Source organism: Oncorhynchus gorbuscha, linkage group LG04 (assembly GCF_021184085.1).
Source record: "Oncorhynchus gorbuscha isolate QuinsamMale2020 ecotype Even-year linkage group LG04, OgorEven_v1.0, whole genome shotgun sequence".
Classification (NCBI taxonomy): domain Eukaryota; kingdom Metazoa; phylum Chordata; class Actinopteri; order Salmoniformes; family Salmonidae; genus Oncorhynchus; species Oncorhynchus gorbuscha.
The window spans coordinates 49,360,764-49,377,743 of NC_060176.1; the positions used below are offsets into that span (position 1 = coordinate 49,360,764).

General features: G+C 42.1%; 1 protein-coding gene across 6 annotated transcripts in view; it reads left to right on the forward strand.

Annotated features, from left to right (window-relative positions):
* Nucleotides 1-686: 686 nt before the first annotated feature.
* The window catches only part of piwil2 (piwi-like RNA-mediated gene silencing 2), a 30,773-nt gene continuing 14,479 nt past the window's right edge, over nt 687-16,980 (forward strand). Inside the window, exons 1-14 of one of the 6 annotated variants that reach the window (XM_046347051.1) lie at nt 687-902; nt 3,619-4,120; nt 4,327-4,429; nt 6,999-7,113; nt 7,577-7,756; nt 7,966-8,076; nt 8,214-8,331; nt 8,610-8,734; nt 11,162-11,242; nt 11,338-11,451; nt 13,317-13,505; nt 15,136-15,220; nt 15,534-15,626; nt 15,896-16,036. In XM_046347051.1, the coding sequence (XP_046203007.1) occupies nt 3,647-4,120; nt 4,327-4,429; nt 6,999-7,113; nt 7,577-7,756; nt 7,966-8,076; nt 8,214-8,331; nt 8,610-8,734; nt 11,162-11,242; nt 11,338-11,451; nt 13,317-13,505; nt 15,136-15,220; nt 15,534-15,626; nt 15,896-16,036 (1,929 nt within the window). In that variant the 5' untranslated portion in view covers nt 687-902; nt 3,619-3,646. Of the gene's footprint in view, nt 903-2,716; nt 2,887-3,618; nt 4,121-4,326; nt 4,430-6,998; nt 7,114-7,576; nt 7,757-7,965; nt 8,077-8,213; nt 8,332-8,609; nt 8,735-11,161; nt 11,243-11,337; nt 11,452-13,316; nt 13,506-15,135; nt 15,221-15,533; nt 15,627-15,895; nt 16,037-16,980 lie in introns of those variants that run through there. The other 5 variants (XM_046347050.1, XM_046347046.1, XM_046347047.1 and 2 more) reach the window with 5 other exon arrangements.

Sequence of the window (16,980 nt, forward strand, 5' to 3'; positions counted from 1 at the left end):
CTCAATAGAGGAAAATGAAGTGTAGCAAGAAGATATGACTTGTGAAGCACAATGAAGCTATTTGTTTCATGTCAAACTTTAGCATGCAACAGTTCTTCCAGTGAGTGGTGTCATGTTGCCAAGTTTGTACTATCTTGCTCCCTTATCTTTTTCTGAAATGTTGCCTAAAATTCCACTTGTCAGGACACTGCATCCCTCTTATACCCTCTTATTGAGCAACATAATTTGTGAGTCACACCAGAAAGGAATAGACGAAGCGAAAAGGATAATTGAGCCCAAAATCTATTTTCTCCAGCAGGTGGCGTTTTTCTTTGGCACATGACGGAGTACAGGGAGTGGATTAGCAAAAGAGATTGAAGGATTCTACATTCAGAACTGCGCACTTCCTCCGCAGACAGTTAATCAAGATTTCTTCCCGGGGCTACGTTTACGTAGGTTTACTGGAACTGCTTGCTTGTCAAGACATGAAAATTATTACACAAATCACTTGTTGGTTAAATACAAAATTACTATTATAACAATGCTATTATTTATAGGCCTGTATAATTGTTTAAAAAACAGATTAATTCCCAAAGATGTTCATGAGCTAGGTCCTTTATTTATAAACTGAATAACAACTGTTGGGGGGGACAAGATCGCGCAACTCCACACACAGCTGATTGCTGAGTGGAAATAAATGTGTTCTAATAGGCCCAGTCATTGCGCAACATTCCTAAACGCAATCTCTGAAAATACAACAGTTTTGATGGCAATTATTTAACAGAGCAGCATCCCAGCTTTTCAGTGCTGTATGATTTATTTCTCAACTTTTGCTCAATTGGCAGCGCTTTATAATCTTGAGTGTTGCATGACAATAAAAAAGTAACCGCGGGAAGCGCGTCGGCCTTTCGAATGCATAAACGGTAGGCCTACATTCACACAATAACACTGTATTTACGAACACAAATCACATAATTTTATTAGTGCCCGCTGTAGTTTTTTTAGGACATTAAATAAGCAACAATATCATATTTAGTGTCTGTGAACTAGCTAATGATTAGCTCATTGTGGTAAACAATGCCGAGGAGCAAGCCCATGCTTCAGCCATGTAGTCAAGATGCTGCGTCAGGCTACAGGTGATACTGCTTTTGCTAAAATAGAACATATGCCTGATAATATGGAACATGTACAGGCCCTAAAGATATTGCTTTTCATCAATATGGGCCAAGTGAGATATCGCGCATGACTACCATATTTCAGTTACCGTGTGTGACCACGTATGATCAATTATCTTAACCACTCAAAAATAGCAACTGCCTGCAACACAGGGTATGTTCAATTTTATCTCGTTGCAATACATCAAGCAAATATCTCACATCCCCTTGTTTACAGCTATCAAAAGTATGAAGGAACTGTAATCCAAACAGCAGGCCCACCTTCCATCTTCCACTCAAGTGATTTGTGCTGCTGATTTTGGTGCTATTTTTTAAACCTTCATTTATCTAGGCATATATTCTATCCTGTTATCATCCAGAAGCAGCATCAGAAGATTTAGAGGACTGCAATGACAAGTCACAAGACAAAACGTTTTACTTGACTCAGGTGCCCTCTAGTGAGTTTATACATTCAGAGAAATAAATAAAAACGACTTGCTACTGTAGCCTGTAACCATACTATATAACCTTCAAAGTCAATGGTAAATCTGACTGATGATTAGCATCGATGCATGCAAAACAACTGTCTTGGCAATGATGGGCATGTTTAGAATTGTCCATAGCATCTTCTACAAAATCATGTAAAATATTATAAAATAGATAACATTTATACAGCATCATTTGTACAGCATCATTTGTGGAAATGTATGCTGTCAAATAAAGTATTGCATTATAATGTTCTTACACACATACATACATATATATATATATATATATATATGTATTTTTGTCAGACTAGCTAGCTTTCCATCCAATTGCTGACAGAATTTCATGCAAATATTCTAAAATCGGCATAAAATCATGCGCATTTCCCACCAGAGATGTTTCCATCAAATTGACTTGTTGCAGATAAAAGGCTGTGCATGATGACATAGTGCATATAAAAATACATTTAGCTTTTAAATGACCAGGTGCCGAATTTTTTACAATTAAATGGGCTCCCATCGCTTTTTCAACTCAACTTTTTTTGGTGCTAGCGCTGTTGGCTAGAGCGCACTTATAGACTACATAATAGTATTTCATATTATTATGGAAAAAGAAGCGAGATTATTTTAATTTGTCCAGCGGCAGCCAAGCATTGATTATCACGTCACCAGAATAATACCCTCGATATTTACTCCAAAGAGCATCAAACTCAACCTTGCACTTTCATCACCCTGTGAAGTTATCTCTAGATCCACAAGACTAAACTGCATGTTTAAAAAAACTCCTATTGTGGACCGCAAAATCACAAATGTCACAGTGTGACTCCCAAGTTTACTACGATATGATCTGATTTGATGGTTATGTCAATATTTGTGCATAAATGCGTTTCCGCCGACATTCTTGCATAATTCATTTTACCGACACAAAAATATCCCACCTTGTCTTGCGTATTTTGATTTGTTGACATTTGGAAAATTTACCGTTTTTTAAAATGTTTTTCCATCCATCAGCCTGTCATGAAATGTTGTATCCGACATTTAGCCTACTTTACTCCATAAAAAAGTGACTGAAACATGGTTACTGACAGCACTCGAGAGCCTGTACACTTTTGACAAATTTGTTCTATTAACCAATAGTTTATTACCATGGGCGTGTCCAGGTGGCCAAACAGTTCCCGGTAATTTTGACTACAGATGGCAAAAGGTCTGTACCAATGTTGAGAAGAAAGTGCTCCATACGCATTTAAAGTCAGTATAAGAAAAATAAGGTTTGGAGTTATATTTGAATTGTGAAGAACGTACGACGCAACGAAATATGCATTTAAGTTCCTAAAAATGTTTATCTCTTGGCTCCCGTTTTTCCCCTGGTGCATTTGCTTGTAATCAAAAGCAAGCACGCTAGCTAGCTAACGTTAGCTAGCTAATGACGAACCTATTAACCTTCATTCGCTTTTGGTAAAACATACATTGCTAGCTATTGCAATATTTAATATACATTTGGTGTGAAATGCAACCATCTATTCTAGCAAATAGCTATTAGTCTCGTACATTTTAGGGAGAAAATATGCAGGCAGGTAACTAGCTATTCCCAACTGGGGTGTATTCATTATGGAAACAGTATGTTTGGTGTATACGGTTTCTGTTCCAAAACGTTTTGCAACAGAATCGGCGTAATGATTACACCTCTTTGCTGCAACCGCTTGCGCAAGCGTCGAGATAGACATTGCGGCGTTTGACCTGACATGAACAATAATGGTGTCTACACCTTGCTGATTGTGCTCAACTCAGAGGTGGTTCTCAGTCTGAGTAAGGTACACTCGGCAAGATGCTCCCTGTCTTTTGCCCCATCAATACATGTATCATAAATGTTTTGATACTAACAAAGTAGCTAGTTCTTTCATTATGACTAAATACAAATGACACGCCATCTGGAGCGTTCACATGGTTTAGCAAGTTTACACAATTCCCCTTGCCAATAAGCCTTTGCATTTGCACTACAGGCATTGCATGTGAGAGGAGCTAGCTGGAATGGATCCAAAGAAGCCTAGTTTCCCAGGCCTCCCTGGTGCAACCCGCATTCCTTGGCTGCAGCAGCACGCATGGGGTCGAGGACTGCGTTCAGATGAACCAGCAATAGGACGAGCCAGAGGCCTTATGTTTGCAACAGATGGGTCTGCTAGCTTAGGAAGAGCCAGGGGTTTCACCACCGCTGGTGATACACTGCTTATGCAGTACGGGAGAGGAGTGCCCTTCCCAGTGAGCGATCCCTTCATTGGCTTTGCCAGGGGGATACCCATGCCTAGATCAGAAGATGGTGGGATTAGCCACCCTAGAGGGTGGCTTCTCTCGACAGCTGATCCGACCGTAGGTGTGGCAAGAGGGGAACCCCTTCTTGGTTTGGGGCCTCACCCTGGACAAGCCACTCCAGGTCAGCTTGCAAAGCAAGACTTGCCTGAAGAGATGCCAAGTCTGCAGGCAGAAGAGGAAGTAGTAGCCAAACAGGTTTGTGTTGTGTTCCTTGGGGTTGTAAAGTCTTTCTCCTAATTTATACCCATACCAGGGTTCAAGGTTTGCACTTATTGGACTAGTCTATTAGTTCCATGCAAGCTCAATCAAGGGCAGATTAAATATTTTAAATTGTTAAAATACCATTTAAGCCAAGTTATTTTTTTCTCTTATAGCTCTTGTAACGATATTGTAATTGGCAGGTGGACATGTCCACCCAAGGCCAGGGATCGTCGCTGGTGTCCATGTTCAGAGGCATGGGGATCGATCCCTCAAAGACCTGGGGCAGGGGAGGGCTGCCAGTGGGTGAGTAATCTTGAGTTTATGAAAAACTAGGTTTTATTCCAAATGGCACCCCATTCTCTATGGGCCCTGGTCAAAAGTAGCGCACTACATAGGGAATAGGTTCCCATTTGGGACACAGTCCATAGATGAAGGCATACTGGATGAAACTAACTGGGAAGAGTATCACGTGTTCCCCTCCAGCTCAAATGGCATGGGTTAAAAGTAATGGTTGGCCTTTACATTTAATAAATTAGAAAATCGGAAATCCATCATATTGATGCACTCTGATTAGGGCTGGGCAATATGGCCTAAAAATCTTCTCTCTTTTTTTCTCTAACATATGGGCGATTCACAATATATCTAGATTTAAAAAAAAAAATGTTTTCCCTAAATAAGTGATGTTGTACAATTTAAAGGTAAAATACACTGCATTTCAAACAGTCAGAAATAATCAAATTAATTCAGGGCTTGTGACGTTATACCTAGGCTAAATACACTATATATACAAAAGGATTTGGACACCCCTTCAAATTAGTGTATTTGGCTATTTCAGCAACACCAGAACGGGACTGCTGAGTCCCCACCCACTACCAACTTCCAAACTGTTTCTGGAAGCAATGTCAGCACAAGAACTGTTTGTCAGGAGCTTTATGAAATGGGTTTCCATAGCCGAGCAGCCGCACCCAAGCCTAAGATTACCATGCGCAATGCAAAACTTAGTCTGGAGTGGTGTAAAGCTTGCTGTCATTGGACTCTGGAGCAGTGGAAACACGTTCTCTGGCGTGATGAATCATGCTTCACCATCTGGCAGTCTGAGGGACTGGGTTTGGCAGATGCCAGGAGAACGCTGTCTACCCGAATGCGTAGTGCCAACTGTAAAGTTTGGGGGAGGAAGAATAATGGTCTGGTGCTGTTTTTTATGTTTTGCGTTAGGCCCCTTAGTTCCAATGAAGGGAAATCTTAACACTATTAACACCTTTTGGGATGAATTAGAACGCTGACTGCGAGCCAGGCCTAATCACCCAACATCAGTGCCCGACCTCACTAATGCTCTTGTGGCTGAATGGAAGCAGGTCCCTTCAGCAATGTTCCAACATCTAGTGTAAAGCCTTCCCAGAAGATCGGAGACTGTTATAGCAGCGAAGGTGAGACCAACTCCATATTAATGCCCATGATTTTGGAATGAGATGTTCGACAAACAGGTGCCTACATACTTTTGGTCATGTAGTGTATATAAGCCTGCCGTCATGTAGTGTATATAAGCCTGCCACAACCATGATCATTTTATCAAAATAGTTCAAACGGCTGTTTTTTTGTTGCAATAATCACTGAACTGTCAAGTCTATGAAAATGCCCTTTTGTTACAAATGTAACTAGAACCATGCATAATGCACATTCACCAATAATGACTTCTTGTAGCAGGCATTAAACTATAGAAAAGTAACAGGTCTCATCAGCAATCTCTCAAGCCCATGTGCTAGTGATTAGCCAGATAATCTTTATTTAGAGTTTAGCCAACTTGGATCTATTTGCTAAATAACAAGGTTGAACAGTTGAATTGTTATGTGCACACCCTTCTCTGTCGCCAACTATTTGCAAAGCATGTTAGCCTGTCCACTTTGTTTAGATGTTGAAATCAAGTGGCCTACCTTATTTCTCAGAATGAGAACGAGTTGCCAATTCCTTATGTAATTGTTTTATACTTATTGCAAATTTATAAAACAGACTAGACAGCTACTATAAGTCTTTGGCTAAAATGCTCCTAGCAGTATGTGGTACCCCAATGCCCCGCGTGACAAACTGCATTAATTTACCATAATCAATGTCCATTGATACTCTTGTTTTCATAGTGTCTGCTATGCGTGCAATTTGAGTAGTTGAGGCATACAAAAAGTATTGTTAGAAAAGTTAACTTCGACTCTATTGTAGTAAAATAATGTCTCAGTATGTTTTGGTGTCCATAAAAACAATTTCTCTTCGACCAAACCTCATGCAAATGGCGAGTTGAAACCGCTTGTCAGAGGGGAAGATGTGATCTCTCAACTTTGTTGGTGTGTGTAAACCAGACGAAGAGGTGAAGCGAGAGTGCAAAGATCTGTCCAAAATAAGTCAAATGCGTTCCTATGGGCTTATTTTGGACCTTGGCTTTCCCTTGCCTTAAGGACAGCCTTTCCCATTGTTAGGGTGGAGACAAGTGCATCTCATCTTTATATACAGATCTCTGTTGTAAATGGAATGTGCACGTAGCAAAGGAGACAATTCCAAAAAGATATGAGAACAAGCGGACATTAACACAAAAAAAAACTAAAAATAGGAATTTGGAATAATGCGCAAAAACATAAATTCTATTTAATCGCCCTAACTCTGATGCACTAAAGTTTAACCATTTTTGTTACGCAATAAATATATTTGCCTTATCCAACATAGCCTCTAAGTTCTGAGCACTCTGTCAAAATGTAGACAGAATCAAAAAGTAATTTGAGCTTTAAAATATTTAAGGATGTTGCTTGATTTCCTTATGCTCCAACTGAGGCCTTGAGGATGAATCCACTGAATCTCATTGTGTGTTTTTCTCTGGTGTTTGGCCCAGGGAGGGGTGCTTTTGGAGCAGAGCTCCAACCACAGACATCCCCTGTTGGAGCAGTGGCAGTTGCCGGCCCGGGTGGAGACAGATTCCCTGAGGACATGATGGGCCAAGGTAACAGGTGAGAAGAAGGTGGTGATGAGCTCAAACCCTGCGACTTAACCTGTTGCTAAAGCAGGCCAATTCCTACATGCTACTAAGGTCCTTAGGGTCCTGACAGTAATGCTTCTAGAATGCATCATTCATGCTGTGCACATACACAGGTCCCTCTCACATATCCCCATCCTTTTCAGTATATGCCCATCTAATTTCAAATTATTATTGAATTATCTGTTGTTAATGTGGAGGTAATCAGACTTTCCACTTTTCGGTGTGACTCATTGTCAAGGTTCGTTCCCGATAATTCAAAGACAACTAGGCCAGATAATGAAAATTGAGAATTTTTTCTTCAGACAAATAGATGAGCAGTAAGATTGATTCGATAGCAGCTTTTTTTCCTAATACATATTATTTAACGCAGTTATGGATGGGAATTTAAAACCAATTCAATGAAGAACTTGTAATGCTTCTGTTTCTGTCTGCAGCTTCCTTGGCCGAGGTGTACCATCTCAGATGGTGGGAATGGGACGTGCGTCGATGCTCCCCTTGGGTACTGGGAGGGGACCAACTGTGCCCCCTACTCTCCCTCCATCCCCACCCAAAGAGGCTCATATGACTCCAGATTGCTCTCAAACTAAGGGAGAACTTAAGATGGAGGCCACCTGGTAAGTACCATCAAAGTACCATTATTTGTAAAACCATGTAATGAAACCATCTATTATGAAGCAAATTATGTTGCTTAAAATGATGTTACTGTCGTTGAAGGCAGTCAAATGAGGCAGAAATGTATTTAGGTCCATTATGAATTGTTTTATGAGGACTATAACGGTTGTTATGCCTATTCATTGAAAGGTTATTTCCTCTCCCTTTGCAGTGAAACATTACACAAGACTGGTACCAAAGGAACACCATTGCCCATAGGCTCAAACCACATCACCATTCACTGCAGGAATGAGGCAGTCTATCAGTACCATGTCACTTTCACGTAAGTACATGTATTAAGTTAAAAGTGTTAGCTACATTCATATTTTATGCAGCATTCCTGTGTAAAATATCTGCTCTGGAAATATCATTTAGTCTGTTAAAGAGGATTAACTTATTACATTTTGTCCCACTTTTCAGTCCTAATGTGGAGTCAATGGGTATGCGATTTGGCATGATGAAGGACCATCGCCCCACTACTGGGGAGGTTGTTGCTTTTGATGGCTCAATTCTCTACCTCCCTGTGAAGATGGAAGAGGTATGTCACTTTTCTCTGTCTGGCCTACTGTGTCTGTGACTATAGATGTGTATTAATTATGTGCAGATAATTGGCTTATACATGTAAATACACAAAATGGGAACAGTTGCTTACGCATTTGAGTTATAGTAACTATACTGTTTTAAAAGTGTCTTCACTCAACTAGACCCAACAGCAACGCGCAATACCGATGTGGCACATAGGGCAGCTACACTTCTGTCTTTAGCCATCTTCCCCTCTGTGCCCCATGTTGTGATGTTAATCTTTCCTCCATACAGGTGGTTCACCTAAAGAGTGTGAGACGAACTGACAACCAGGAGGTTGACATCAAGGTCCAAATGACTAAGATCCTTCCACCCAACTCTGACCTGTGCATCCCCTTCTACAACGTGGTGCTGAGAAGGTGACCGGGCCGTCCTTATTCATTAAGGCAAAACTTAGCCTTCATTAGGGCACACTGTAGCAAAATATTTTACAATGGAAAACAATATTTGTTATTGGACAAGTTTGTGTAGTCCCTGCTGATTTTCTGTTTGCTTCCATTTTGAATCTAATAATAACACACTGGTGCTGCAATATAAACCGCTAATTGCCTACCACTAATTTACATTTTCACTTTAAATTAGGATATATTGGGGGTGTTTTTCAACAAAAGGCCTGTGGTCTACTTATGAGGGAAGTTCTCTGTGCGCTAAGCTGGCCTTAGTGTACCCATATTGTCAGTAATGAGCTAATCTCTTATCTATTGTGCTTGCTTGATAGCTTCATGCAAAAACATGATTTATTGCGAGGCTTCAGCTGTTTTACACAGAAAACCAGACTTCTTTTAAAGCGTTCCATTTCCCCCTAAATCCTAAAGATTTTTCACTGAAGTAGCGAATTATACACTGAACAAGAATATAAATGCAACATGTAAAGCTGATTAAACAGCATGATTATTACACAGGGGCACAATGTGCAGTTTTTATCACAACACAGATGCCAGGTTTTGAGGGAGTGTGCAATGGGCATGCTGACAGCAGTAATGTCCACCAGAGCTGTTGCCAGATAATTTAATGTTTATTTCTCTACCAGACGCTGCCTCCAACTTCGTTTTAGAAAATTTGGCAGTACGTCCAACCATCGTTGTGTGGGCGAGCGGTTTGCTGATGCCAACGTTGGGAACAGAGTGCCCCATGGTGGCGGTGGGGTAATAGGGTTATGGTATGGGTAGCCATAAGCTACGAACAACGAGCACAATGGCAATTTGAATGCACAGAGATACCGTGAACAGATCTTGAGGCCCATTGTTGTGCCACCATCACCTCATGTTTCAGCATGATAATGCACGGCCCCATGTCACAAGGATCTGTTCACAATTCCTGGAAGCTGAAAATGTTCCAGTTCTTCCATAGCCTGCATACTCCCCAGACATGTTCACCTGCTGAGCATGTTTGGGATACTCTGGATCGATGTGAGCGTGTCACAGCCATTGAAAAGGAGTGGGACAACATTCCACAGGCCACAATCAACAGCCTCACCCACTCTTTGAAAAGGAGTTGTCACGCATTTGTGAGGTCGGACACTGATGTTGGGCAATTAGGCCTGGCTCGCAGTCGGCGTTCATCCCAAAGGCGTTCAATAGGGTCGAGGTCAGGGCTCTGTGCAGGCCAGTCAAGTTCTTTCATACTGATCTCGAGAAGTATTTCTGGATGGACCTCGCTTTGTGCACGGGGACATTGTCATTCTTAAACGGGAACGGGCCTTTCCCAAACTGTTGCGACAAAGTTGGAAGCACAGAATTGTCTAGAATGTTATTGTATGCTGTAGCGTTAAGATTTCCCTTCACTGGAACTAAAGGACATATCCCGAAACATGAAAAACAGCCCCAGACCATTATTCCTCCACCACCGAACTTTACAGTTGGCACTATGCATTCAGGCAGTTAGCGTTCTCCTGTCATCCGCCAAACCCAGATTTGTCTGTTGAACTGCCAGATGGTGAAGTGTGATTCATCACGCCAGAGAAACCGTTTCCACTGCTCCGGAGTCCAATGACCGCACTTTACACCAACGATCGGCATTGCCCATCATGGTCTTAGTCTAGTGTGCGCTGCTCGACCATGGAAACCTATTTCATGAAGCGCCCCGACCAACAGTTCTTGTGCTGATGTTGCTTCCAGAGGTAGTTTGGAACTCTGTAGTTAGTGAGTGTTGCAACCAAGGCCAGACATTTTTTTTTACACGCATCAGCACTCTGCGTTCCCATTCTGTGAGCTTGTGTGGCCTACTACTTCTCTGCTGAGCCGTTGTTGCTCCTAGATGTTTCCACTTCACAATAAAAGCACTTACAGTTCACCGGGGCAGCTCTAGCAGGACAGGAATTTGATGAACTGACTTGTTGGAAAGGAGGCATCCTATGACAGTGCCACGTTGAAAGTCACTGAACTCTTCAGCAAGGCCATTCTAATGCCAGTGTTTGTCTATGGAGGTTTGCATGGCTGTGTGCTCGATTTTATACACCTGTCAGCAACAGGTGTGTCTGAAATAGCCGGATCCACTAATACGAAGGGTGTCCACATCCTTTTGGCCATGCTGTGTATCTGTGACCAAAATATGCATATCTCTATTCCCAGTTATGTGAAATAAGTTAGATTAGGGCCTAATGAATTTATTGCAATTGATTGATTTCCTTATATGAACTGTAACTCATTAAAATCTTTGTTGCATGTTGCGTTTTATATTTTTGTAAAAAACAACAACATTAAAACTAAAAACATCTCACTGGCTTTACCAAATGTTAAATTTGTCTGGTGCAACAAGACATTGTTCTCCTCATGTGTGTTGTCAAGGGTAATGAAGATCCTGGGACTGAAGCTTGTGGGGCGGAATCATTACGATCCAAAAAGCGCAGTCATACTTGGGAAGCATCGGTAAGTGATTAGATTAGAAATTATACTCCAATTGAAATCTCAATGATCATAGCAGTTGACTCAAGCCCCTTGGTTTCTGTCTTCTGTTATCCTAGGTTGCAGGTGTGGCCAGGTTACTCAACGTGCATAAAGCACACTGATGGAGGCCTGTACCTCCAGGTGGATGTGTCCCACAAAGTGCTGCGAAATGACTCTGTCCTCGACTGCATGTGAGATTATTTCAATGCACTTTACACCACATAGAAGTATTGTTGCATTACGTAACTTACTAACTTTTGTGATACTCTAAAATATGCATGATAAATCTCTTCTCTTGCCAGTTATTTGTTCACATGGTGTACATATCCACATGATGCACTGTCTACAGTATGTGATGAGTTCATAAAAATTTAAACAGGCCGTATTCTTATGCTGTTCATAGAGATATTTACAAATAGCATATTCATTGATACACCATGTACAGTTGAAGTCGGAAGTTTACATATACCTTAGCCAAATACATTTGAACTTTGTGATGGTCACTCCAATACCTTGACTTTGTTGTCCTTAAGCCATTTTGCCACAATTTTGGAAGTATGCTTGGGGTCATTGTCCATATGGAAGACCCGTTTGCGACCAAGCTTTAACTTCCTGACTGATGTCTTGAGATGTTGCTTCAATATATCCACACCATTTTCCTACCTCATGATGCCATCTATTTTGTCAAGTGCACCAGTCCCTCCTGCAGCAAAGCACCCCCACAACATGATGCTGCCACCCCCGTGCTTCACAGTTGGGATGATGTTCTTCGGCTTGCAAGCCTCCCCCTTTTTCTTCCGAACATAATGATGGTCACTATGGCCAAACAGTTCTATTTTTGTTTCATCAGACCAGGGGACATTTCTCCAGAACGTATGATCTTTGTCCCCATGTGCAGTTGCAAACCGTAGTCTGGCTTTTTTTTGTTGGTTCTGGAGCAGTGGCTTCTTCCTTGCTGTGCGGCCTTTCAGGTTATGTCGATACTGGACTCTCTAGGAGACCGAACGTGTCTCCTTCCTGAGCGGTATGACGGCTGCGTGGTCCCATGGTGTTTATACTTGCGTACTATTGTTTGTACAGATGAACGTGGTACTTTCAGCTGTTTGGAAATTGCTCCCAAGGATGAACCAGACTTGTGGAGGTCTAAAAAAAAAATACAAAATCTGACTTCTTGGCTGATTTCTTTTGATATTCCCATGATGTCAAGCAAAGAGGCACTGGGTTTGAAGGTACGCCTTGAAATACATCCACAGGTACACCTCCAATTTACTCAAATTATGTTTATTAGCCTATCAGAAGCTTCTAAAGCCATGACATTTTCTGGAATTTTCCAAGCTGTTTAAAGGCACAGTCAACTTAGTGTATGTAAACGTCTGACCCACTTGAATTGTGATTCAGTGAATTATAAGTGAAATATTCTGTCTGTACACAATTGTTGGAAAAATTGTGTCATGCACAAAGTAGATGTCCTAACCGACTTGCCAAAACTATAGTTTGTTAACACAACATTTGTGGAGTGGTTGAAAAACTAGTTTTAATGACTCAAACCTAAGTGTATGTAAACTTCCGACTTCAACTGTATATTTCCACACACATCAACAAGCTTTCACGGAAAGTAAATCTGCCTGCTCATAGAGGTTTGGACACCGTTTTAAAGTGGTTGAGATCTACTATCTCAGGGACTTGAGACTGCGGGGTTATGTCAAGGCTAGGGCACTAAAGGGTCACATGCAAGGAACAAATGAGTTTACATTTTAGTCATTTAGCAGATGCTCTTTTTCAGAGCGACTTAGTGCATTCATCTTTAGGTAACTAGGTGAGACAACCACACATTAAGTATATTTTTCCTCAAAAGTATTTATCAGCAAAGTCAGTGGTAGAATAAAAAGACAAGTGCGAGTGTTATTCCCTTGTTTTTTTTATTTCGTTCTTTTTACTTGGGAGGTTTTAAATGGAATGACATGAAGAGCATAAATGGGGTGGTTCAGGCCAAATTGGGGTGAGTTGCGGGGCCCTCATTGGTAACCTTTGACCTTTTGACCCCTCTCCCATCCAGGAACGTGATCTACCAGCAAAGCAGGGAGAGCTTCCAGGATGAGTGCACCAAAGAGCTGATAGGCAGCATTGTTATCACCCGATACAACAACCGCACCTACCGCATCGACGACATTGAGTGGGGCAAGTCCCCCAAAGACACCTTCACCATGGCCGACGGCTCAACGACCACTTTCGTCGAGTACTACAGGTAAGGCTGGAGAATTGTGTGCATTTGTTATATAGAGTTCTTCTAGTGTTAGCGCAATAGCATGCTAGCTGTTCCCATAGACTTCCGGTCATTGAGCCAACAACTATCCATTTAAAAGCGCATCGGCAGGAATGTGTGTGTGTATATACACTGCTCAAAGAAATAAAGGAAACACTTAAACAACACAATGTAACTCCAAGTCAATCACACTTCTGTGAAATCAAACTGTCCACTTCGGAAGCAACACTGATTGACAATAAATTTCACATGCTGTTGTGCAAGTGGAATAGACAACAGGTGGAAATTATAGGGATTTAGCAAGACACCCCCAATAAAGGAGTGGTTCTGCTAGTGGTGACCAGACCACTTCTCAATTCCTATGCTTCCTGGCTGATGTTTTGGTCACTTTTGAATGCTGGCGGTGCTTTCACTCTAGTGGTAGCATGAGACAGAGTCTACAACCCACACAAGTGGCTCAGGTAGTGCAGCCCCTCCAGGATGGCACATCAATGCGAGCTGTGGCAAGAAGGTTTGCTGTGTCTGCCAGCGTAGTGTCCAAAGCATGGAGGCGCTCCCAGGAGACAGGCCAGTACATCAGGAGACATGGAGGAGGCCGTAGGAGGGCAACAACCCAGCAGCAGGACCGCTACCTCTGCCTTTTAGAGCCCTGCAAAATGACCTCCAGCAGACCACAAATGTGCATGTGTCTGCTCAAACGGTCAGAAACAGACTCCATAAGGGTGGAATGAGGGCCCGACGTCCACAGTTGGGGGTTGTGCATACAGCCCAACACCGTGCAGGACGTTTGGCATTTGCCAGAGAACACCAAGATTGGCAAATTCGCCACTGGCACCCTGTGCTCTTCACAGATGAAAGCAGGTTCACACTGAGCACGTGACTTGACGTGACAGAGTCTGGAGACACTGTGGAGAACGTTCTGCTGCCTGCAACATCCTCCAGCATGACCGGTTTGGCAGTGGGTCAGTCATGGTGTGGGGTGGCATTTCTTTGGGGGACCGCACAGCCCTCCATGTGCTCGCCAGAGGTAGCCTGACTGCCATTAGGTACCGAGATGAGATCCTCAGACCCCTTGTGAGACCATATGCTGGTGCGGTTGGCCCTGGGTTCCTCCTAATGCAAGACAACGCTAGACCTCATGTGGCTGGCGTGTATCAGCAGTTCCTGCAAGAGGAAGACATTGATGCTATGGACTGGCCCGCCTGACATTGTAGGGAGGTCATACAGGCACGTGGAGGCCACACACACTACTGAGCCTCATTTTGACTTGTTTTAATGACATTACATCAAAGTTGGATCAGCCTGTAGTGTGTTTTTCCACTTTAATTTTGAGTGTGACTCCAAATCCAGACCTCCATGGGTTGATAAATTTTGATTTCCATTGATAATTTTTGTGTGATTTTGTTGTCAGCACATTCAACTATGTAAAGAAAAAAGTATTTAAGAATATTTCATTCATTCAGATCTAGGATGTGTTATTTTAGTGTTCCCTTTAATTTTTTGAGCAGTGTATGAAGAAAATTCCTTATTTTTTTGCAGCGGTGGCCACTGCTGATAAATGAATATAGGGTAAAACTTATCTATTTTAACCTTTTTCCTATAATCTGAACAGCAAAAACTATGGCATCACCATAAAAGAGATGGACCAACCCATGCTTATCCATCGACCCAAAGAGAGGTCCAAGCCAGGGGGAAAGGTAAATCTATTTCAAAGGATATTATGAAATGTAGCTTTATCTTGACATAGTTAACTTTTTGTACTTATTTATTTCATACTCATCGATAAACAGGACCGTGTCTTTCCTCACACACCCAACTACCCTGTAACAAAGTACTTGTCTGTATCTTTGTAACAGAATGACACCTTGTGGCTTGAGTCAGTATTCATTACGTCTTTATGTTCTACTATCACACATGCTTTGTAGATAGTCATTTGAGTTTTTGAGTTGGAGCCATTTTCTCCATAAAGATACAATATATATTGTTTAATTGTGTGTTTTTGTCTTACAGCAAGTCATAACCGGCGAGATCCTGCTTCTGCCAGAGCTCTCCTTTATGACTGGAATCCCTGACAAAATGAGAAAGGATTTCCGCGCCATGAAGGTAAAGTCATTGTCGGCAATGAATTCTCCCTGGGGAGTGTTCTATGACATCCACTGTACATGAAGGCAACACAGTGATTTGATAGCAATAGTAACCAGCCAATTTTTCTATCAAAGACTTTAGCTGCACTTGCTTTAGTTTTCCTGGTGCAATGAAATCAATTGAATAGGGGGGGCAAATTATATTTGTACCCAGAAACGTCACATAGTAACTGGGGCGGAAAGTCTAGTACTGTATAGATTCTGAAAGTGCCGGTTTTACCGTCCCAGGACTTGACGATGCACATCAATGTGAGTAGTGAGCAGCACACTCACTCCCTGAAGCAGCTCCTGAAGAACATCAACACCAACCCAGAGGCCCAGACAGAACTGGCACGCTGGGGGCTGGAGATCAGTCAAGACATCCTGGTGGTGAGTATACACTGCACAATCAAACAAAACATATCATTTATCTCGGAGACAAATTAGTTGTGTAGCTAAAGTTGCACATAGAAAGACACAATTAACATTTATTTATCTGATGGTGAGTAGGTTGGGGCGTTATTCAGACTTTCTTACCGTTCCTGAACCATACTGGGGTATACGGCAGTGTACAGAAGGGGTGCTATTTCTTTCCAATTAGAAAAAAAACAACAGCACAAAAAATAATAAGTAATCAGGGATTTTGATCCAGGAGGGGATTATTTATCTCTGCTGTAACCAAGAAGCTTGATCTGGCATGCTAGCTGCTTACCTAGAATGCTAGCAAACCAAATGCATAGCTGGAGCCCTGAGCTGGAGATAATTTATTTGGCGGTATTTCAAAATACCCCAGTATACGGTATACCGTTCAAGCCTAATGGTGAGTAGGGTGACCACTCACCATACAGGTCAGTCCCACATTTTGGCCCTTTGTCCGAAGACCAACAAGCATGTCCTCACAGCAACTTGCCCAAGCCTTCCCCATTTCTCCTTCATCCAAATCCAGATAGCTGATGTTCTGAAATAGTTGCAAAATCTGGATCCCTACAAGTCAGCTGGGCTAGACAATCTGGACCCTCTCTTTCTAAATTGTTGCAACCATTATTACTAGCCTGTTCAACCTCTCTTTCGTATTGTCTGAGACCTCCAAGATTGAAAGCTGCTGCGGTCATCCCCCGCTTCAAAGGGAGTGACAATCTAGACCCAAACTATTAGACCTCTATCTATCCTACCCTGCCTTTCTAAGGTCTTCGAAAGCCAAGTTAACAAACGGATCACCGACCATTTCGAATCCCACCGTTCCTTCTCCTCTATGCAATCTCTGTTACGAGCTGGTCATAGGTGCACCTCAGTCACGCTCAAGGTCCTAAACGATATCTTAACCGTCATCGATA